Raw genomic sequence first — 23,707 nt, forward strand, 5'->3', positions numbered from 1 at the left:
ATATATATATATATATATATATATATATATATATTAAATGATAAATACAAGTGTCAAAATATATAGCAGAATATCGGCCCAACGCCGATCCTGCTTTCCGAATTTCGGACTATCGTCCAATTTATTAATATCAAGTTGCAATACGAATGCATTTTCAGTTCTTGTAATAAACACATAAAAGGTTATCTTTTGTTCATCTATTTCCATCAAATAAAATTCCAACAAACAAAATGACGAGAAGCAGAAAATCGGAGCTTGGTGCAAATGAACTGTTTGGCGATGGTCCGAGACTTTTCGGACTTGAGCACTTGTTTATGCTGGCACAATTTGCAGATGGGTTCACTTCAACGCTCGGAGAATTTTGCTGCTAATGCATATCTGCATTGGAGTTTTGTTGTCGGTGCTGTCTGGCGAGTTCGCGTAGCACAAAAATCGGATGAATTTCATTGGCACAATATTTGTGCGATAGATCAAATGGACCAGCTGAAGATTTATTAAAAAGTTGGCATAAACGGCTCCCAGAAACTTAACCTAGAAGTAAAACAGAAGGACAGATTTGATCCCGCTCAGTTCGAGGGAATTTCTGTTCTTGTGCATTTTTTTTGTGCGGTGTATGAAAAGAAGCATATTTGACGAAGTTATCGTCCATTTGGTTGTTTTCGATGGTTTATATGCATTTCAGTACAAAAAAAACATATATTTTAATTATCCACTGCTGAAATAATTCCTCTCCTTATTTTCTTGGGGGATACTTTTACCGAACACGATTTTTGAAAGCTGCTGGGGATGTTTCGCACGATTTTTTTATGCGGCTTTTTTGTGCGGTCCTTATTCCCCGCACAAAAAAAGGTTTGCCTGTATAACTCAGGGAAGCAATTTATTTCTAACCGATTCAAACTCGTCTTCAAAGGTAGAAATAACCATTATTACATTAAAGAAGAATTTTAAATAAATATATTTCAAAAAGCGATTAAAAAAAATAACAAAACACAACAATAGCTTGCTCAAATGCTTTTTTTTATGCCATTCCATGTCAATTAGTTTCATGCGCAACACTTTAAGTCGGCTAACATCTGCTGCATCGTTCTTCACAAATTTCAGTAGGCAATCCAAAGACGTCCAATTATTTGTGTCCCATTACAGGTCTGGTTATGCAAGGTTATTAGGCAATACCAAATAAACTAATAAGTCTGTTGTCATACGAATATACGATTGATCACTGGCAACTTTTAGGGATATAAATGTTTTATATAAGTGATGGCTATTAGGGATTGCATTACCGAGCCAAAATTTAAATAACCAGTTATTCGGTAATTTTTCAAAAATTAAAAAACAAACCATTTTCTTGTAGAAACGGATTTTATTTATAATGATTGGTTTACAAAAAAACATTTTGCAAGTTTTTACTGGTTAAAGTAATATATTTAAGGACACAGAGAATGTTAATTTTGTCGTAGATCGGATCTCATTAACAAAATTTTCAGAAGAAGGAAACGCCCGTTTTTTTTCCTCCTGTTGTCCTCCTATTGAATCAACATCACCATCGTCAAAGTTGATCAAGTCAGGAACAATTTCAAATGCCTGCTTAATCAATGCAGTCCGCGACGTTTGATAGAAAACGCCAAAGTCATCAATTATTATGTCACGACCACGAGCAGAATGATTATTCATATACAGGAACAAATCTGCGTATACGAAACGTCTTTCTGCAATCCTTCCAATCAGGGCTTCAAGCAACTGCTTCGAAATTTCTGATGATTGCTCCAATAGCTGTTCTAGCATAAATTGCAATCTGTCGTCAGCTTCATAAATGCTTCAATACCAATTGTCCAGCGAGTTCATCGGCCCAGTAGCTGCTCACTGTCCCGTCAGCTACTAGCAACGTATAAATGTGCCTTAAGGGAGTATTCTAGTCTAGAAATTTGAAAAAATTCAATTTTTTTTCTTCATATTTCTGTAATTTAGGCATTCAAGAATATACCCTAAAAAGAACTTATCGAAAATCCTATTATTTACCGAGTTAGAGCCATTTCGGTGATGCGATATCTAACCTGGTACGGCCATAACAATGAACTTCAAACGCGTTTTCCTCGAAACTAGTTTTTTAAAACTGGCTTACACGATATCTCAAGTTCTACTGAACCGATTCATGTCGTATTTATATGGATACAATCTACAGGCATCTCTCTATCGCATAAATCTCTAAAAAATAATATTTTTCAAATTTAACTATTTTTTAAAAATCGGGAAACGTAAGAAAAAACGTTTTAAGGGGGTATTCTAGTGTAGAGACACAAATTTCGGACGTTTTTTCGAACTCCGTAAAAATAAAACAAAGAATATTTTTACTATCCATTATATCATTATTCGTTTATCTATCTTTCAACAATAAAACAAAAATAGGACGGAAAAAAATATTCATAATTAGAATAGTTACATGCTGGTGAAGTGAGGGTGTTCAAAAAAAAGTTGTGCCATGGCGTACACGATTCCAGTCCTTCTGGTTATCTGAAACAAAAAAATCGAACAGATTCTGAATCAGTAAAGATGTCGCTATGGCATCAAGACAAGTCAAAAACATGGGTTTTAACAAAATGGCGGCCGTTTAAAAACAAAAATGCTGTTTAAAACTTTTTTTTTTGCGTTTACCGATTTTTTAAAAATAGTAAAATTAAAAAGTTATAATTTTTTATTGGTTCATGCGATAGAGAGATGTATGCAGATTATTTTCATATAAATTTGACATAAATCGGTTCAGTAGAACTTGAGATATCGTGTACGCCAGTTAGAAAAAAAACTAGTTCCGAGAGAAACGCGTTTGAAGTTCATTGTGATGGCTGTAACAGGTTAGATACCACATCACTAAGATGGCTCTAACTAGGTAAATAATAGGATTTTCGATAAGTCCTTTCTAGAGTATATTCTTGAATGCCTAAACTACAGAAATATGGTAAAAAAAAATTCGATTTTTTCAGATTTCTAGACTAGAATACCCCCTTAAACAGAATTTTGTTTTTCAAACGGCCGCCATTTTGTCAAAATAGATGTTTTTGATTTGTCTGAGGTTCATGCGATAGCGGCATCTTCACTAATTGAGAATCTGTTCGTTATTTGTGGTTGTACAATTTTTTTTTTGTTAAAGTTAGATGAACAAATCATGATATTATGGATAGTGAAAATATTCTTTCTCTTATTTTTACGGATCTCGGAGAAACGTCCGACATTAGTGTCTTTACACTAGAATACCCCCTTAAGCGAATAGAAGAATACATGTCAATTGTGAAGAACATACTGTAGAAAAAGAGTGAAACTGCAATTGAACTGAAGAACATCAACATGATGGATAATTTTTTTTGGCAATTATGTTCTTGGGATTGTTGGAAATGCAAGAGATACAGAAAAACTGTTTGGATATTCGATAAGTTATTAACCTTCCTATACAGATCGAGCATCAGTGAGGTGGCTGAATTAAATGACCATTAACCCTATGGGGTCATTTGTCTGCTCTCAGTCACCACAGCAAGGAATCATACTAAATACTTTATTCAACCATATGTAATAGTTGACACTTTCTCTAAACGAATTTTAATGTCTGATGATCTTGTTCCCGAATTAATACGCGGTTTCTATGAGTAATAGATGACGGTACTCAGTGTAATCAAAAGATTATTAGCGTGGAAAGATTAGAGGATCTTTCTCGAGGGAAATTAATTCCGATCGCAAATTTAACCTTTTAACTGAATGAAGTTAAGGAAAAAATATTTTCTGGAGTTTTTTTTTTCATTCAATTATATTTTTTTCTTTGAACAAATACCAATAACGCCTAAAAATACACAATAACAATAACACAGAGACGCGCACAGTCCAGAGTACACAAATTACGAATTTTCGCACGAGTATAGGAGTGTTAAAATTGACAGTCGTGTGAAGCTCTGCTGCATACAGGTCCGGATTTGCATCATTATTGCCCGTCATGTCAATTTTGTCAACGTTACACGATCATTGTTGTTGTCATTCAGATGAAGTAATGTCATTATTATTTGCCGTGTGAGGGACCCTTAAGTCCTTTTGATGACCATCATGGGCACGCTTGCAGAAGTCCAGACGCTGAACCCTATCGACGGTTTTCAAGCATAAATCGGTCGACACTGCTGCAATTTCACGTTCGATATCCTTACGAAGTTCATCAATCGTCGCTGGCTTGTTGGCATAGACCATAGACTTGACGTAGCCCCACAGGAAATAGTCTAACGGCGTCAAATCGCACGACCGAGGCGGCCAACTGACTGGGCCATTTCGTGAGATAACACGCTCACCAAACTTGGTTTTCAATAAATCGATTGTTAAATTCGCTGTGTGGCTTGTGGTGCCGTCCTGTTGAAACCACATGTTGTCCAAGTCCATATCATCCAATTCGGGCCAAAAATATTCGGTTATCATTGAGCGGTAGCGATTCCCATTCACAGTAACGTACCGGTCTTGATAATCACAGAAGTACGGCCCAATGACGCAGCCGAACCATAAACCGCACCAAACCGTATTTTTTTCGGGATGCAATGTGACTCATGGAGTACGTGTGGATTGTTGCCTGACAAGTAACGCATATTTTGCTTAGGCGTCGTGCACAAATTACGTAACGCCATAAGGGGGGGGGAGGAGGGTCGAGGTTGCGTTACTTTCTGTATATTAGAGATAGGAAATTGCGTTACGTAGGGGGGGGGGGGGGAGGTGGCCAAGATTCGGATTTTTAGCGTTACGTAATTTGTGCACGACGCCCCATTGATGAAGTCTTTCAGCCAGAGATGAACTTCATCGCTGAGGATGATTTTTCGATGAAAATCCGGATCATTTTCAAATTGTTGCTCATTCCATTTCACGAACATTTGATCTTATAAGGATGGAGGAAAAATCTTTTCGCAAAATTCGCCACAACGACGTCACAGAGATGCCCAACGGTTGAGAACGACGTGTGATAGACTGATTTGGGTCTTCCTCAATTGATGCGCTAGCGGCAGCAACATTATCGACACTACGAGCCCTTCTTTGTCTCACTGGCACGGGAACATTCTGTACTGTGCCTGTGGATTCAAATTTTTCCAGTGGACGCTCAATTGTTGATCTGACAGGACGATTATGACGACCATAAATTGGACGTAGCGCTCTTAAAGTTGAGACCATTGACTCAGAATTTCGGTAGTAAATTTCAATAATCTCGACTCGTTGTTGGATGTTGGATATATCTTTGCATTATGAAATGGCAAACCTTACTGAAGAGAAATATCAAAAGAGTGGGAAAAATTATGGCGTCGTTTGCTGTCCCTATCGGTCTACTTTTGTAGCGTCCCTATTGAAATACCCTTTTAAAACGGATCGCCAAATGTGTTGGTAAACGCAAAACTCTAGAAAGGAATCGATTTGAGATGTCTTCATTTTATTATATTTTCTGTATCATTTCATGTAACGAAGAAACATGTTATTTGCAAATGATTGAAAAGTCTTGAACGAGAATTGTGTCTGAGAATAATTGGATATTATAATGACGAGTTTTGGTAGAAATACTAGGAAATTTATAGTAAAAGAAAATTGTGAAGGGTCAATTAGAAGTTCAATCAATGAACAGTTCTGCGATTAGGCCCATGAACGTTCGCTTAGTAATAAGGGTTTGTCGGGTCAGCTAGTATATCGATAAAAAAGTAAGAAGATTTTTTTAAAGAAAGCTACATACTGTTAGTTCATATTTTATAACCGAATCGATAACAGAAAAAGATAACACCCCCCCCCCCCCCCCCCACCTAGACCCTTCCTAGTCCCTAGGCGGCTAATGAAGTGGGATGGCTTGAGTCACTTGTATTATTCTATTCCGGAAGGCGAATGCAAAAAAAGTCACCTGCACATCTTTAAATTCTCGCGGTATTCCTGAAAGCGAATATTAGAGGCGAATGAACTGCAAAGTTTAAAGCCTCTTAAAAACAAAGAAGATAAGATAAGATGAAAGCGAATGTTATAATTAAGTGAGACTTGATGTCATGACCTCTTCTGTCTTCGACTTAGTTGTAAAATAGGATCTATAAACTAAGGTGACTTCCAGAATAGAGTGCGCGACTTTGCGCGATTACTTTTAACGCACGTCACTCGTGGCGCAGAATAAAGGGGAATTTTATGAATACTCAAATACGAGGCATCATTTTCGGCGAAATAATGTACTTTTCCGACTGTTCGTTCAGCTTCGCTGGATTTAATAGTATATCTTTCCACATCTGGGTTGATTTCCCATCTTTCAATTACTATGTTCAAGCTCCCCCTACAGGAACGGAAGCCTTAAAGAATTAATTCCATCCGGGTTTCTCCTTTTTATTATCAACTTGTTTAAAAAGCAAGAAACAGGTTCTGTTCAACGGATGTATATTGGATATTGAGTTGTTCGCACAGAGATTTCTGATTTCTGGTGATAACAAAAAAAAATCTTGAATGCCTCCCGCGATCCACACACACACACACGATCTATCACAGAGCGCACTTCTCATTCGATTGCGAAGCATCGTAGACTCCGTCTCTTTTTCATATTCCCAGAACAAGCACATAATCTAGTCAAAATATAAAAACAAACAAACCAAGACGTATGCGCGTGTGACGGTTGCTACTATTTTGGTTGTATATTACATGTTTATAGAGTGATTATCGAAACCGTCAGCCGTTCGAAACCACCGTCGTCGAGAAATTCAACACAATGATCTGTTGGTTGGCGCGCACCGAAGTTTCTTCGCAATGTAAATTTCGCGTGTGAAGTGAGATAAACTTTTTCACGTGCTTCGCAATGGTTCCTCCCCGAAGGGAACCATCGGAGATGGTGAGGGAGCAACCAGCGTTTCATCTCTACTGCTATTGTTGCTGTTGTTACTGGCCGCCGCTTCTGCGTCGCCATCGTCGTCTTCTTCGTGAGGAGCCGCGAACGTATCCAGCTGATGCGGATTGGAACCAGAATCGTCGTCAGACGGTACAACATCTTCCTCAAGCCATTTGCTTTTGGCGTACGCTTCGAAGAATTCCTCGGTGATCTCCTCCATGGAGATGTCTTCCGTGTGATCGACTGAGAAGTTGTTCTAGAAAGCAAGAAAAAATGAACTTATGGAACCGCTGAAAGATGGAAGGCAAACTAACCCGCACAGCTAGATTTTCCTCGCGCAATATCCGCCACTGTTCCAGAATGGTTGAATACTGATCCAAACGGGTCTGATCCCCGGTAATCTCATAGATGTGTATCAGCCCCCGATAGTCGTATTCCAATCCGGAATACGACTCGCCGAACAGTCGGAGACTGATTTCGATACTTTTTAAGTACAACTCCTCGGCTTCCTGATGTTTCTGCATGTGATAGTTGTATAGCGACGCCAGGTGGCCTATCGAGAGTCCCACCTCGTAATCGTACGGACCGAGGATTTGAGTTTTGATCCGGATGGCACGTTTGTGCATCTGTTCGGCATCGTCGAACTTCGACATCGACTGATACAGGCGTCCCAGGTTCCCGTAGTGCTTCGACGTCTGCACGTTGATCTCTCCGAAGGCTTCCAGCGATAGATGCAGCGCCGAACGGTGCAGCTCTTCCGACTGTTCCAGCAAATGTTTGCACCGATTGAAATCCATCGTGGAAGCCATCGTGTCCAGGGCGATCTCTTCCAGGATCAACGCTTTGACCCTCTTTGCCGAGGCCAGCATGAGATGATTGGATGGCACTAGTTCTTTCATAATATCTATCGCCCGGTCCACATTCACAGTGGCGGAATCAAACTTCCCCGAGCTGTACTCGAGCACATACAAGCAGTACGCGAGATCCTCGTGCGCCACCGCCACATGCAGATTCCGGGAACCAAAGATTCGACAGAGAATCTCGTGCGCTTCCGTGTACACCGCAACGCTGTTCGCTATCGAGTCAACGTTCAACAGGAAGAACCCATAGTCGAGCAACGCATCTGCATACTTCTGATGATTGATGCCAAAGCTTGCTCGCGCCCGGCGAACCGCTTGCTTTATCAACATACCGGCCGACTGAAACTGTCGCTTGACCACGCAAGATTTCGCCAGCTGTCGCAGGACATCTACGACGACTCTACGATACCGGAATGAGTGGAATCTAAACAAGAAGTCGATTTTTTTTGGGATACTTACTTGTGCGGTGTGTGCTTGTTGATATACCTCAGCGCCCGGACACTCCACCGATAACTCAGATCGTACTCGCTCCGGTAAAAATGCAGCACCGAGATCTGCTGGTACGTGTTGGCGAGCAGACTGTTTGGTATGTTAGTGAAGAAATCGTTATCACTGTCGGCTGGGGTGCAATTACTTTTTCCACCAGTATCACTACAGTAGCGCTGGCGCAGCACCTGCTGGTGCTGCTGCGTTAGCTTATCGATGATGTTGAGCGCCTGGGCGCAGGTCGTGCTTGCTTCCTTGAAGCAGCAGAACACCGTTTGTGCGCATAAAAGTCTAGAAGAAATTTACAAAAAAAAAGGCATAAGTTCAACGTTTACTGGGTGTGTCCAAGTATTTGCCAAGTACAAAAAAAGTCGTCATTCATTCTTCCTAAAAACGAATTTTGTTCAACGAAACTAACTCTCTCTAAAATTTTGCCCGTCTCAAAAACAGATCATTACTCGGACCAAGGATGGAAGCGATCATGATTCGATCCATGATCAATCGCAAACTGCACAGATCGCGATCTGTACAAATTGCGATCAACGATTAATCCTCTCCCTTCCCAACGAAATGATACTCTCTTGGTTACTCTGAGTTTATTAACACATCGCTTCACGGAATGTAGATAGGAGAATCAGAAGACTCTTTCCACTCGGTCTGTGTGCAAATCGGAGCCGTAATTCGCTCCACGAAGGCAAGTATTTTCATAGTACACCCAGGTTTTTTGATGTAGAACTACGTCTTTCAGGAAGGGTGCCAAATCAGAAAACATGTCACGTTTTTATGAAAGTTAACGTTAATAACTATTTTCATTGTGAGCGAATTCTCATGATTTGCATACCAATCGAATCGGAAATTCTCTGATTTGATATGCTATACATTACAATTCGCTAATCTCTAAACGGTTTAAATTCATGAAAATTGGAAGAATTTCCTTTTTCCCATACATTTGTTCTGCCGATTTGTGTGCTAACCCTACCCGTATTTCGAATGCTTATAACTCGAACATTTCCTAATAAATCGGAAAAATGTTTGCATCAATTCATGGGAAATATTTCTACGCGTCTATCACAATTAATAAAATGTTATTTTTCATGAGATGAACAATTGCATAGCTGTAAAATGTCAAGCGTTATCTGAACGCCCTAACTGCCAAGTTTTGATTGGCCAGATTTACGGGTTCCCCAACGCAGACTTCAAAATCGATGTACCTGTGGAAATTCGCTTCGCAAATATACATGCAAGTCGGGGGTATATTGTTCCCACCGAGCTGTGTTTCCCTAACACGGACTTCAAAATTAATGTGTCTGGGGGAACTCGCTTTGCAAATAAACGCAAATCGGGGCTAATTTTTGGTGTTGTGTACTTTTGTACTCGCTTGTCGTTGTGCAGACCGGACTACGTTTGGAATGAAACCACAGTTGCGAGGGAGCGGATATCATTCATGCCTAATACTGATTTCAAACACACAGCCATTCCATGCCAAACCGATATAGTGTTTCTCAGATTGTCGTCGAAAGTGTTAGTTTTGTTTTTATAGCAAATTGTTAGAGTCGTGTATTTTTTATTTTTTTAGTGTGACCATTTCCATTTTAGGGTGGTCCGAAAATTAATTTTTTTCGCATTTTTGCCAAAAATGACAAAAATTCATAACTATTGAACCACTGTACCAATTCAGATGTACGACATATTAAATTAAAGCCAATTAGCTGGTCTTTCTTGGAAAAATACTACAGTTGCACAAAATTTGAATTTTGTTTTCGTTATTATTGACTGTATTTGTTTTTTATAGTTTTCATGGTCTCAGGACCAAAGACGCAATATTTTTAAATATTTTTTGTGGAAAGCTGAGAATTTTTCACATAGCATATCTCGAAACCAGGGACGCGTTTCTTTTAATTTTTCAGTTATTATTTTTCAAAGATAACCGATGGTTCGAAAAATCATTTTTTCCCCATTTTTTCCACTACAAAAAATTAAAACTTTCGAATCCAGGGAGGCATTTTTTTCGTTTTTCAGTTATGATTTTTAGAAATTACCCGATGGTTTAAAAAATCATTTTTCACTTTTTCCCAAAAATGTCTTTTCAAAAAGTTATTTCTTTTGAACTACTGGGCCGATTCAGATGATCGACATATCAAATTAAAGCCTACTAGCCTTTTTTGAAAAACTTACACACTCGCCAATTAATTGAATTATAATCACATACATCCAGTCTAGTCGCATAGAAATATTGATGGAACGAAAACTGAAAACATGTTAACTTTGAAAAATCATAACTTAAAAACGAAAAATAACACCTCTCTGGTATTCGGATGTATTATGTGAAAAAACCTCAGCCTTCAGGAAAAAATATAAAAAAATATGGCGCTCTTGGTCCCGAAACGATGTAAGCTATAGAAAACAAATATAATCAATAATTACGAAAACAAAATCCATTTCTATTCAAAGTGTAATATTTTTTCAAACAAGACTAGCTTATTAGCTTTAATTTGATTTGTCGATCATTTGAATCGGTTCAGTAGTTCACAAGTTATGAATTTTCGAAAAATGTCATTTTTGGAAAAAAGGGAATTATTAGATTTTTGATGAAAAAAATGTTTGAAGATATTCATCGATACACCTTAGTAAGATGTACTTTCAGTATTTTTTTTCTTATTCTTGTCTCAAAGCTATTGAGAATGGCGTGAAAAAAAACGAAAAGGTGCATTTTTCACCATTGATCCTATGGTGTACCATATAAGGACTCAAATATATGGTACTATTACCAAAATGTTTTATTTAGTATCCTATACAATATTTCCCATACATGATTGATTTGGTTTGGGGCACTTTTTACTCCCATATCCAGCCAGACCCTTCGGAAATATAAAAAAAAATATTTTTTGTACCGCGCAACACCGAAAAAAATCTAAACAAAACCACACATATCTAGAAAAGCCGTAGGAACACATTTAAATATAAATTAGAGTAGTACTGAATCTCTATATCCAAAATTTTTTTTTCAAAATTTCAATATTTTTTAGTACCTCAATTTTTGATGAATTTTTCGTCTTTCATTAAGGGTGCCAAATCAGAAAACAGGTCACGTTTTCATGAAATAAAGTTAACGTTAATAACTATTTTTGCCGCGAACGGATTTTGGCGATTTACATAACAAACGAATCGGAAATTCCCTAAGATTAGTTTGATATGCTATACATTACAATTCCATAGTCTGCATATGGTTTAAATTGATGAAAATTGGAAGCATTCCCATTTCCTCATATATTACTTCTGTCCATTTGTGTGCTTTCCCGAACAGAGCTGTCAATAACGAGCAGCTTATCGACGAGCAACGGAGGGGAAATCGTAAGATGTAAAGTCTGCGTGAACAAAGGAAAAGAAGAAGAACGAAGGGAAATATTTGCCTAGAGTATAAACAGTGGATCTCGGTGAGGCAAACTTTCATTCTTCGTGAGGAAATCGACTGCTGGGCGAGTTGGAGGCTGAGGGATCGAATGCCTTTCTCAAGACAATGAGAGTGGAGGAGTAATATTATGGATAAAGTAAAGTTTTCCAAGGGTATTTTTTGAAGGTTAGAGACGAATGAGCTGAAGAAGTTTAAAGTCTTAAGCAAGGAAGGAAGGCAAACTTCCATTATCGTTCATGTCTTCGTTTCGGATTGAGCTGTGGACGCTACCAAATTACTCACTTGCTGGTGTCTCTGGCATTGCAATCATTGCATCAAACTGACGCCATTGCATTAAGGTTCTGAGCTACACAATTGTGTGGGGAACCATCCAGCTAGGATATCGTCAGCTCATCAACAAAATAAATGTTCTTGAATTTTGTCAGTAATTTGGTTTCGCATGACGGTAGGAAAACTCTCTCCACAAAGGATGACAGCTAAGCTAATCTAGACCAGCAATAATAACAGGAAGAGCGCAAAACGGAGATAAGTGTGGTATATTTAGTTGCTTTTTGTATGCGTACGTGCGTGCTTCATAACCCGTACGTAAAAATAGTGCATCTTCGCTACACTAAAACCCCATTTGTATCTGCTCCCGTGTGCATTGGCCCTGTAACGATGCAACAATCGCCTATTTTTTTATGCTGTGATTGACGATTGTTTGGTGTTGCAAATTATGCAGTCGTAATAAACAAGGAGGGGAGAATAGCAGGAGGGAAACATTTACGCTAGGTTATTGGTAATGAATCTCTGCTGAGGCAAATATTCAGCCTTTTTTCAAGCAGTTAACATTGTTTGTTTTCTGTCATCAATGCATTGAACTGACGTTATGGTGAAGCAGGTGTTAAGGTTGTGCACCAAAAAATTATTTGGGGAATACCAAGTTATTCAGTAGGTTATATTAAGTTATTAATTTGCATTGCTACTCTTTTCGAGGTTGTTGAGATTAACAGATAGGGTTTATTTCGTTCATTTAGTCACCAAGAAAGTAAATGTCGTTCTGAAGTTTTGTATGTGATTTGGTTTCGTTTGCCAGTAGCAAAACAAACTCTCCACTAAGGATAAAATTAAAAACAAGCTACTTGAATTAAATTAAACTACAGCGTAGCTCTACGTCAACAATGCGGTCGTGTCTTGAACGCAACCTCCTATATTTTTTTTAAAATAATTTTTCTTGATATACCGTAGTAAGATGCACATTCAGTTTTTTTTTCAAATTTTTTTCTCGAAGCTTTTGAGGATGGCGTGAAATAAACGAAAAAGTATGTTTTTCACCATAGACCCTATGTTAAACCACATAGGGGTTCAAAAAAGACGGGTGGGTAAATCGGGGACATAACCGGAGTGACGTAGGACTATACAAAGGGGACAGCTTTTGTTAAATATATATTTTAAATATATTGTTTTATTTTCTTCTCCTACGTGAATACCTACCTATCTACCTGAAAAATGGATTAGTTTACTGTTTACTCTTTATGAATATGTTGATGGTTTTGAAAAGAACCTTTGGTATTGTGTTTTTGTTATCACTCGATATTCCCATCTTGTTCGGTTAAACCTTCCTGTTTAGCTATTGCGTTTGCCACTCGCCACAGCTTTCACAGTTGGAAAATTTCTTCCCATCCAGCTTGTGACATGTTGTTCAGTAAATTACATTTAATGCGAAGTGCCGGAGAAACACTTTGCCACTCACTGAAACTAATTGTTGCCTTGATGAGCGCCGAACCGAAGCTGCTCTGTTCTTGATGCGGGTTTTCTGATTGTCGTGAGCAGCTTTGCAAGCCAACTCGAGCACTCCGACGGCCGAAACTCTATAATCGCTGTTAGGTATACTGGTGCTCCGGCACCAATCCGTTCGGCCTAGTTACCCTTGCGGAGCAATCAGTGAATGCGACCAACAGGGAACTGGAGACCTGCACGGTTCGAGTGAGACTTTGCCTTTCCCTTAACTTGTCCTCCTTTGTTACGTCCACGATTCCGATGCCGTACAACCACACGGGTTTACGGTTTGAAAGAAAATAAGATATTTTTTTGGGGTCCGCGTGTTTTATACTCTAGCGGTACACACTCACAGGATAGAGACAAATCGGCAGACTCAGCCAGAGGGGCGAGTCCAACGAGACGAACGAATGAGCGTTAAAAGGGAGCGATGGCAAAAAAATACATTCATCAACTTAAAGATGTAGAACCCTAGATTGAATACTTGATATGTAGTACTATATTATAATGTAAACCAAATTAAGAAATAAAAAGAATTTAAGTGAAAAAAAAAATACATTCATTACGATTTGTTCGCTCGTTGGATTCACATGCAGGCTAAAAAGGGTCCTTTTCAGGATCACAAAATTATCTTCAATCTAAAGAGTTTATTGTTTTGTTATCACTCGATATCCCCATCTTATTCGGCTAAACCTTTCTGTTTAGCGATTGCATTTGCCACTCGCCACAACTTTCACAGTTGGAAAATTTCTTCCCATCCAGCTTGTGACATATTTTACAGTAAATTACATTCAATGGCACGTCGCATTACCACCACTAAGTATCGGATTGGAGGTAATTTTAACCTGTAATTGAACATTTGCGATGACAGTGGTACACTGTCGACTTTCAATGTGGGGTCATAATTTGGACCCCGAACTCTATGTTTATAAAAATGTCCAACTAAATATGTCGCATTACAGGTCCGTCCAATTAGCTAAATGTCGAGATAAGTGTAAATTACTGTACTTTCAATCTAGAAGCAATTTAAGAATTGGTGAAAATCAATAAGCTCAGAACAACTGCCAAATTCACATACTCATCATATCCTGGCAAACAAATTATGAAAAAATCAATTTGTGTTTTATTATTATTTTGGATATTGTTTTAGAAAGCATTGAACTGTATTTCCTAAACTCTTTTTTGGAAGGTTTAATGGCCCTGAAAAGCGCCTTGTTTTATGGAATGATTCCAATTTAGAAAACTTAGTACTCGTGGTTTTGAAAAAAAACCATTTCGAACGCCCTCGATGCCGCCTTGTTCTGGATTTGCCACCAAAGCAGTTTGTATAAAGAACAAACTTTTTTCTTCTGCTACCTGATGCCGTTTTGCGATTGCGTTTGTTTGTTTGGTTTGGGGGCACTTTTGACTGCCTTACACGGCCAGGCCCTTTGTTTACTATTGGCACCATTCAGGATCGTGATTGCACGGTAGTTCCCACAATCCAGCTTGTCACCTTTTTTTATAGATTGGGCTGATTACACCTTCTTTCCACTCCTCCGGTAGTTGTTCTGTGTCTCAGATTCTGCGTACACTGTATCTGTTGGACTTCCCTTGAAGAGCTCCGCTGCGAGGCCATCCTTACCGGCTGCTTTATGATTCTTTAGCTGGATAATGGCCTCCCATATTCACCCATCGGAGGAGGTGGAACATCATCGTTGTTTGTTCACTACACCGGTGTAGTCATCATCAAGTGCTGCATTCCCCTTTCGATAACCTCTTGTTCGTTCGTCAAGATGCAGAAACAAACATTTCGGCCGCGGCACAAAGCCTTTGTGCGAGACGTTTAGTTTCTTTAAGAACCTCTGCGATTCTCGAGAACGATAAAGCAGTTCCATATCCTCACACTCTTTCTCTTCCAGGCGGCGCTTTTCTTGCGCGAAAGCCCATAACCACATTTTAAAACTTAACCCTCGGAAATGCACCCATGTGTGTTTTTGACTATAAATTCTTCAGAAACGTTGGCATCATTGAACCGAAAAATAGTGAATTGAAATATACACAAATATCTTACTTTTGAAGGCAGTTGAGCTCGATCAGATAACGCATATAGCTGGACTGCAGCAGCTGGATCATGCTCAACGTAATGTTGAACACATGTAAAGATTCCTCGAGCCATCCGGATTCCGACAGGAACGACCCTAACCGGATGCCATTTTCGATCTGCTCTAGGAAGGCGCTCACGAAGCAATGGGCGTCGCTCTGGCTCAACGCAATTTCCCTCGTGCTGGCGGCGTTAGTAGCGGTGGCGGTCGTCCCCCGTTTCAGGTAGTGCTCGAGACTGGCATCCTTCACGAGCGGCGCGTTCTCATGCTGTAGGTAGTAGACGCTGGTGGTGCGACAGAAACGTGTGCGGAGTTCTGACACAAGCGGGCGCCTTGCAGTCATCAGCGTCTGGACGCACTTGAAAATAATTTGTTTGAGCGAGGTCTGCTTGATGAGCTTGTTGAACGTGTCCAGATCTGATAACTGAACCAGCAAGATGTCCTTGAGCGAATCGAATTGGCACATCTGTGGAATAACAGATTAACATATTAACCAAGTGAGAAAGCAAATATCGACATCTAGACAGTTGAGGTAATTTTGAATTGCGTCGATGGACTATTTTGAACACTTATGATTAGCATATGCAATCTATTCATTCTGTATTTTCTGCATCGCTAAACTCCCGTTCAAACACATTGGAGAGAAACGACCCGTCTCAAATTCGATGCCTCTTCGGTGAAACATGTTTTGGCCAAAAGAAGAAAAAAGGGGATTGAAACCGCTCGCCGTTTGTGAACGAGTGATAAGCGGAAGCTCAAACACAACCCGGCATATTAAATGTGTGGGGAGTTTATTCAAGTAAACTCATCCGTAGATAATGATAACGCGGACATCGCCTGGTATTTAATTGCTGATACCTATTACGAAAAACAGTTGCTATCACTGTAAAAATGCTGCTTAATGGTTATTTGCTGAAGATCGTTTGAAAATTCGGTAATCGATAAACTGTGTGTCCTTCAGAAAATCCCTCAAATTTCACCAGCAAAGATGGCTAAGGTGGAGCTGTAAAAACAGTTCACCAATGAAAGCGTTGCATATTTGCACGAAATAACTTCCCTTCAATCGCATTGTTTTCCGCAGACCCAAAGGCAAAGCATGCCAAAGAGAACCATCAACCAGCCGTGATGTGACATAGGACTCATTTCGCAGCGATTCTCATAAAAAGCCAAAACACAAGCGCGGACAAACTTATACAGTGACAGCAGGGAAAAAAACGTACCAATGAAAAAAAAGTTACAGAGGGGTTGTGTCCGAGACACGACCGCATTGTTGACGTAGAATTACGATAGGCTATTCGTTTCACATAAATTTTGGATATATCTAAAAAATTACATTGATAAAACTTTTCATAACTTTCCTGCGTTCTGTACGGATAATATAGTGAATAGTATATACGGAGGGTGCATAAATAGTTTCTCCATTGGCATCTGCGCTTCAAAATAGTGGAACACGAAAGAGGCTGTCCACATACTACGTGCACAACTTCAGGGGGTACGAAAATGTCCACGGTGAGGGGGGTGGGAGCACAATTAATATCCACGTGGACACGTTAAACGAATATTTTTGAAAAGTACAAAAGAATAAATTAAATATGTTCTGCATTTTCAAGAATGTTTAAACTTTCCGCCTATTTTGAGTACTCCATATTTATCCACAAAATGGTAATGTCGAACATTTTTCCATATCATCGAGCTTCTTCACTAAAATATGTATACTGCATGAAACTCACAGAAAAGGTGAGCGATCAAGCTTCCATCGGTAATAGAGGATCATTGTTTTCAACTTCTAAGCTACTCCATAACATAAACTGCATAAACTGAACTCTGTGTTCTAAGTCCAGATCTACGTGAGAGTAAATTTGACTGTGGATACATTTTACTCTGCAGAGAACATGTGGGATGTTAATAACTTGAAGAAATGATCGGAATATTTGGAGGATTTTCCAAATAATTTTAGAAGGACCTAACGAAACGGGTGCTTTCCAAATCTTGGTTCTGCACCTGTGTATTGAAAGAAGCATATTCAGTCCACCTTTTCTGATGGACAGAACCCTCTTTCCGAATATTTCCCGATTTTTTCGTCCATTAACGTTGCAAATGTTTGATACAGCAAGTTCAGTGAGGAAGTATGGCTAAATCCATTGGTTGTTTCTTCGTTTGAATGCTTTCGACACATTTTTTTGAACAGTAACTCGATTAGCTTCAATGAACAACAATCCTTTCAGAAGTCTTCAGAAAAACTCTTTTCGATAGACACTCGTTTCTCGGAGATTTTCTGCAGGCGAATGATTCTTTTGCCAAATAAGTTTCTTCAGATGTTAGTCCATGCGTCATTTGATTATAGGCTATTGATTCAGATGTTATTTTACGGTTACAAGAAGAATTTTTTCTTGATTGTACTGTCCATTGAAGTTGCCGAAGAAATGTTTCTAATTTCAGTAGGATTATTTAGGGTGCAATCCTAATGTCGGATGGAATCAATAGTGTTTTCGTATCTACTTTGGAAACAATCTCCACGTTAAAACCTCTAGAAAAGCAGATGACGAATTTCATGCCAACTCGACTGGCTATTGGCAGCAACATCTAAGATTGTAGCGAGACGTTATGGGTCAAAATCGTTACATATGTTGACATACGTTGTGTTATATACCATTAGACAGGAGACATTTTTTTGCTTAGAATATGAACAGTGAATATAGTAAAAAAAAAAGTTCACGATTTGACGATTAAAATGGGTATGTTTCCTTTCGAACCTCTCGCTTTCCTCCCCGTCGTAAAGAGCAATCTTTTTGCCTAAATTCGAGCGTTAGCTCACAATGTTAGTGGTTGCGTGTAATGATTTATTCTCCATTTACCGATAATATGAATGCCTCAGTTATTGTATTGTATGTTGTCCATTCAATTCGCGCTAAATTCACGTTTTTTAGTGAGGAATACTCTGATCGTTAGATCTACAGTTTTGCGAGGAAGGTTTGCCCAGATTCCGTTCCAGCACAAAATATCGTACGTGACATTCAACTCGGCTCCTGGAGTATCCACTAAAGGATAAAGTTCAATATATTGAACAATCTCCCCGATTCTGTCAAAAGACGCATGCTGAACTTGTTCAACAAATTTCTAGAGCTAAACATTGTTCCGCGTGACTGGAGACAAGTCAGAGTTATAGCCATACGAAACCCCAACAAGCCAGCCTGCGACCTCAATTCATATAGGCCAATCGCAATGCTTTCCTGCATTCGTAAATTGCTGGAGAAAGTGATTCTTTTTCGTTTAGACAAATGGGTGGAAACGAACAATTTACTTTCAGATACGCAGTTTGGGTTCAGAAGAGGTACACGAACGAATGATTGTCTAGCGTTGCTCTCGTCTGAAATTCAAATAGCATTTGCTCATAAAAAACAAATCGCCTCGATTTTACTTGATAGCATAGGGGCTTTTGATTCTGTTTCTATTGATATATTATCAGATAAACTTCATAATTGTGGACTCTCGCCAACTTTAAATAATTATTTGTATAATTTGCTGTCAGAAAAAAATGGGTGGGTTATATCTATGATATAACCGCAAGGTTGACGTGGGACTACCTTAGCTTAGTAATCATTTGTATGTATTGATTGAATTTTTGATTGAATGAAACAATTTCCGAATTCAATTGAATTCAATATATTTACGTTGTGAGTAAAAAGTTTGAACAAATGCCATGTCTCTAGTGTCTGCACGATCTTACCAGGTACCTAAGTTTAGGAGACCGTGTTAGGGAAACGCATTTGAGTCTGCACAAAGGCAAACGAGTATAAAAGTACTCGCAGTTTGCATGTATTTGCAATGCCGATTTCCCCAGACACCTTGGTTAGAAGTCTTTAAAGGTAATCAGATTTCAGTCGGAACAAAAATACTCCCGACCTGCATGAATTTGCAATCCCAATTTTCCTAGACACCTTGGTTCTGAAGCCTATGTTGGGGAAACATATTTTAGTCGGAACAAATTGCCCTTGACTTGCATGTATTAGCAATGCCAATTTTCCCTCGCTCCATGGATTTGAAGTCTGTGGTAGGGAAACACATTTCAGTCGGAACAAAAATGCCCCCGAATTGCATGTATTTGCAATGCCAACTTCCCCACGCTCCTTGGACTTGAAGTCTGTGTTAGAGAAACGCATTTCGGTGGGAACAAAAGCTGCCCCTACTTTCATGTATTTGCAATGTCGGTTTCGCCAATGCTGCTTGGTTTTGAAGTCTGTGTTAGGGAACATATTTCGGAGAGAACAAAAGTCCCCCTACTTTCATGTATTTTCAATTCCGATTTCCCCAACGCTGCTTGGTTTTGAAGTCTATGTTGGGGAAACCGTAAATCGGGCCAATCAAAACGAGGCAGTAAGGGCGTTTAGATAACGCTTAACATTTTACAGTTATTCAATTATTTATCTAATGAAAAATGACATTTTATTAATTGCGATAGATGCGTAGAAATATTCCCTATCAATTGATGCAAACATCTTTCCGATCCAGTAGAAAATGTTCGAGTTATAAGCATTAGAAATCTTGCATTTTTTCCTGCATGTTCAGTGTTTATGTTTTCATTTTACCCCCCATATATTCCGGTTAGACGTAGTCCCACGTCAAAACACATGAGTTTTGCTCATGGAAATTTGGCAGTCTCCCGACTAAGCTATATGGGCCTTCCACAAGGTTCATGTCTGAGCCCCCTATTATATAACTTTTATGTTAATGACATCGATAATTGCCTTTCAAGACATTGTACGCTACGTCAACTTGCAGATGATGGAGTGATTTCCATTAGGGGATCCTCCTCCGCCGATCTGCAAAGACCATTACAGGATACTTTGGACAATTTGTCTACATGGACTATCAAGCTGGGTATCGAATTCTCTACGGAGAAAACAGAGATGGTAGTTTTTTCTAAAAAGCACAAACCCGCAAAATTTCCGCTTCATTTTTTCGGGAAAACAATAACCCACTCTATAAATTTCAAATATCTTGGTGTCTATTTCGATTCTAGATGTACCTGGGGGAGACATATTGCGTATCTGAAATAGAAATGTCTACAGAGAATCAACTTCCTAAATACGATAACTGGTACATGGTGGGGTGCCCATCCAGGAGACCTCGTAAGTTTATACAAAACAACGATATTATCGGTCCTCGAGTACGGTAGTTTTTGCTTCCGAACGGCAGCTAAGACTCATATTCTAAAGATGGAGCGGATACAATATCGTAGCTTGCGTATTGCTTTAGGTTGCATGCAATCGACTCATACGATGAGTCTTGAGGTTCTGGCTGTAGTACTTCCTCTGCCTCTTCGATTTATAGAGTTATCATACAGATATCTCATTCGCTGTGAGACTATGAATCCATTAATAATTGATAATTTCGAAGAACGTCTTCAATTGAATCCAGAGTCAAGGTTCGCCACCTTATATGTTGAGTTCCGTACACAAGGATTGCAGCCTTCGTCAAGCATCATGAACCAAGAATGTCCATCGTACTTCTGTGATTCCGCTGTAAATTTCAATTTAACCATGTATCAAGAACGTTTTGTGTTTATCCCACGGATGTTTTCTTCGAAATTTGGCGAAGTAAATTTTGATAGAATGTTTTTTACTGATGGAGTTTTCAGGGCTTCCATTTGATGGATCATGTAAATACATCATGTGCATTACAGACTTTGAACAATGAAAAAACTCAACTCCAGTAAGTAATTGCATTCGATCACAGTCCTATGTCAAGATCCCGTCCGTGCCCTTAGGGCCAGACCCATCAACTTTTTTTCAAAGAAAACATGAAAAAGTTGTTGTTAGAAAAACTTTTTCCCTGTAATATATAAAAATGTCCCATCTTACGATGTACGGGTGACTTTTTGGAAATTGTAAGGGCCATTCATATATTTTTTTTGAAAATTAAAAAAAAATCGTTTTTGAGAAAAAGGAATTTCAATTTTTAATACACTGCGTTTCACAACTAACCACTCATATTTTCCTCAAACCATCAAACTGCCGCCTGCAAAGTTACGAGTTGGAAAATTACATGACACGTTCCGTATGTCCTTCCAGTATGAAGAAATTCTATTATAGGTGGATTTCTTTCTATCAGAGAAGTTCTCCTGGAATAGTGAAACCCATAGGATTAGCTTCCGAATTAGATTTTGGACCCGATGCTTTGCTTTTTTTTCTCTAAAAGGTCTGGCTTAGGTAGCTTACCATCAACACAAATGAACAGTCAGAAGTGCAACGAAGTACAACAGAGTGCTACAGAATTATTTACTGCTGTTTTTACATTAAAAACAGTTCGATAACTGGGTAATTTGGCATCAATTCGTAACATCCGGAAAGTCAAGGCATGATTTTTTGAATAGGGGATTCAGATTCTGGACTGGTCAGTTTGATTACCAGATCAAAACCCTATCAAGAATTTATGAGGAGTGATCGTCAAATAGTAGATGCAATTTACAAGCAGTATGAGTGATTTGAAGAGCTTAAACGAGCAGTATCCTCTGCGTAGAACGAGATATACACTACAACATGGCGCAATTTGGTCAAAACCACCCCAAATGGGTTATTTGAACTGATTGAGAACTAAAGATGACCTACGAATTAGAAACTCATTGATTTTCATGTGAAATTGACGTTAATTTTGTAAAGGAGTGAGAGTTTTTCAATCTGGTTCTATAGTTATGAAACACTGGAATTTTAGTTTTTTGAATGTTTCGCGCCTGAGCACAACAATAAAGTTTTCTGAATGAAGATAGTTCTTATATCCTAGACTATATACTTCAATTCAACCGACTTCTTACATACCTCTGGAAACTCAGAAAAAATGGGTGGATCTATAGTTGTGAACCGCAGTGTATATATTTTTTTTCAGTGTAATTTTTCTTTAAAATCTAAATTTTAGAATTTTGGTATTTTTTTTATAAAAATTCAAACAATTTCCGACATTTCATTCTTCAATCAAAATTCTGTAGATATTATAGAAAATTATAGAAAAAAAATTTGACTCGTTTCAAAAAGTAGTCCAAGTTTTTGTCGAATATCTGCCAATCAGAACGCGGTTTTTTCGTTTGGATAGGCTCCTGAAAGACGTGATCCTACGTCGAAAAACTCTGTGTCACAGCCATCTCTCTATTGTAGTGGTATACAGGCTCGCGATGTATGTGGTGGCAGCTTTTGCAATTTCCAACCATTCGCAGACTTTTCTCAAGACACTTTCCCCGTCGTTGGCTCCCACAGACCAACAAGTGTATACGAGCACGGGGCAACGAGAAGAAAAATTGTCACCTTACCAGTGTCCTTGGAGGTCGCTGTCGAATATGCCACCCCAAAGTTAATTTCGTCTCAATCTCGTGCCGCAGCAGAAAGTGGCATCTCAAAAACAGCAATAATTAAATTCAATGTTACGGAAAAGAGAAAATCTACACAGCTGACACTTTCCAACGCCTTCCTTCCACCCGACCCCCGAAAACCAGGAAGTACACTCACCCTGTCGTACACCGAGGCGAGAATCGCCGTCGGAAGTAGCCGGAGGTCCGCAATTCGGTCCAAGCTTGCAACATTATGATTCAGGTTTTTCACATATGCCAGCAGGCACTGATCATAGAGCGAAGGTGGTTCCTTCCCCATCCTCTTCCTTTTGCTGGGGGGTAAGTGAAGCTTACAAAAATCGTCAAATCCTATCCGTCGCTTCGTTGCGTATCCCTCAGCTACCACTCGCGTACTCCGAGGTGACACACCAGACGACGGTTCTGGGTGCGTTGCTAATTGTTTCCAGCTTTCCAGCAAACGAATAACACAGACCACCGACACGGTTGATTTCACACGACCGAAAAAAAACCTATTCTCTCGACAATTTTTCCGATCCGTATTGCAGTGCTGTAGATCTACATTCCAAAATACGCGATGACAGACTGACGGAAAAATTTGCGAACAGACACAGCGGTAGTTCAGAGGGACAGAGGCGTCCGAGCAATGGGGGGCACACGAGTAATTCAAACCGTGAGTGAAATATATTAATTTGAAAGAATGTGTTATCTTTAGAAAGAAAAAGAGGCTTTCAAAGCCACTCTTAAAACTATGTTTACTTGTTTGTAGTTTTCAATATTCAAAGAGATTTTCAGGCTTTAGAAATTGTAAACTAGTTATTCGCAACCTCTTATGCCTCTCAAAACTCCAATTATAAATAGAATAGTGTCCAACGTTTCTCAATTTTTTTCTCGATCTTTCTATCCCTTTTGAAATTCTTGCAATTC

At 39.0% G+C, this 23,707-nt stretch overlaps 1 protein-coding gene across 1 annotated transcript; it reads right to left on the reverse strand.

Annotated features, from left to right (window-relative positions):
• Positions 1-6,330: 6,330 nt before the first annotated feature.
• On the reverse strand, positions 6,331-23,352 carry LOC129762239 (amyloid protein-binding protein 2). The gene is made up of 5 exons (XM_055760309.1): positions 22,941-23,352; positions 15,414-15,910; positions 8,164-8,481; positions 7,159-8,104; positions 6,331-7,100 (listed from the first exon to the last, which is right to left on the reverse strand). The coding sequence occupies exons 1-5, from the start codon at positions 23,079-23,081 to the stop codon at positions 6,801-6,803; spliced, it is 2,202 nt and encodes a 733-aa protein (XP_055616284.1). The 5' UTR covers positions 23,082-23,352; the 3' UTR covers positions 6,331-6,800.
• Positions 23,353-23,707: the final 355 nt, after the last annotated feature.

This window comes from Toxorhynchites rutilus, chromosome 1 (genome assembly GCF_029784135.1).
Source record: "Toxorhynchites rutilus septentrionalis strain SRP chromosome 1, ASM2978413v1, whole genome shotgun sequence".
NCBI classification, from domain to species: domain Eukaryota; kingdom Metazoa; phylum Arthropoda; class Insecta; order Diptera; family Culicidae; genus Toxorhynchites; species Toxorhynchites rutilus.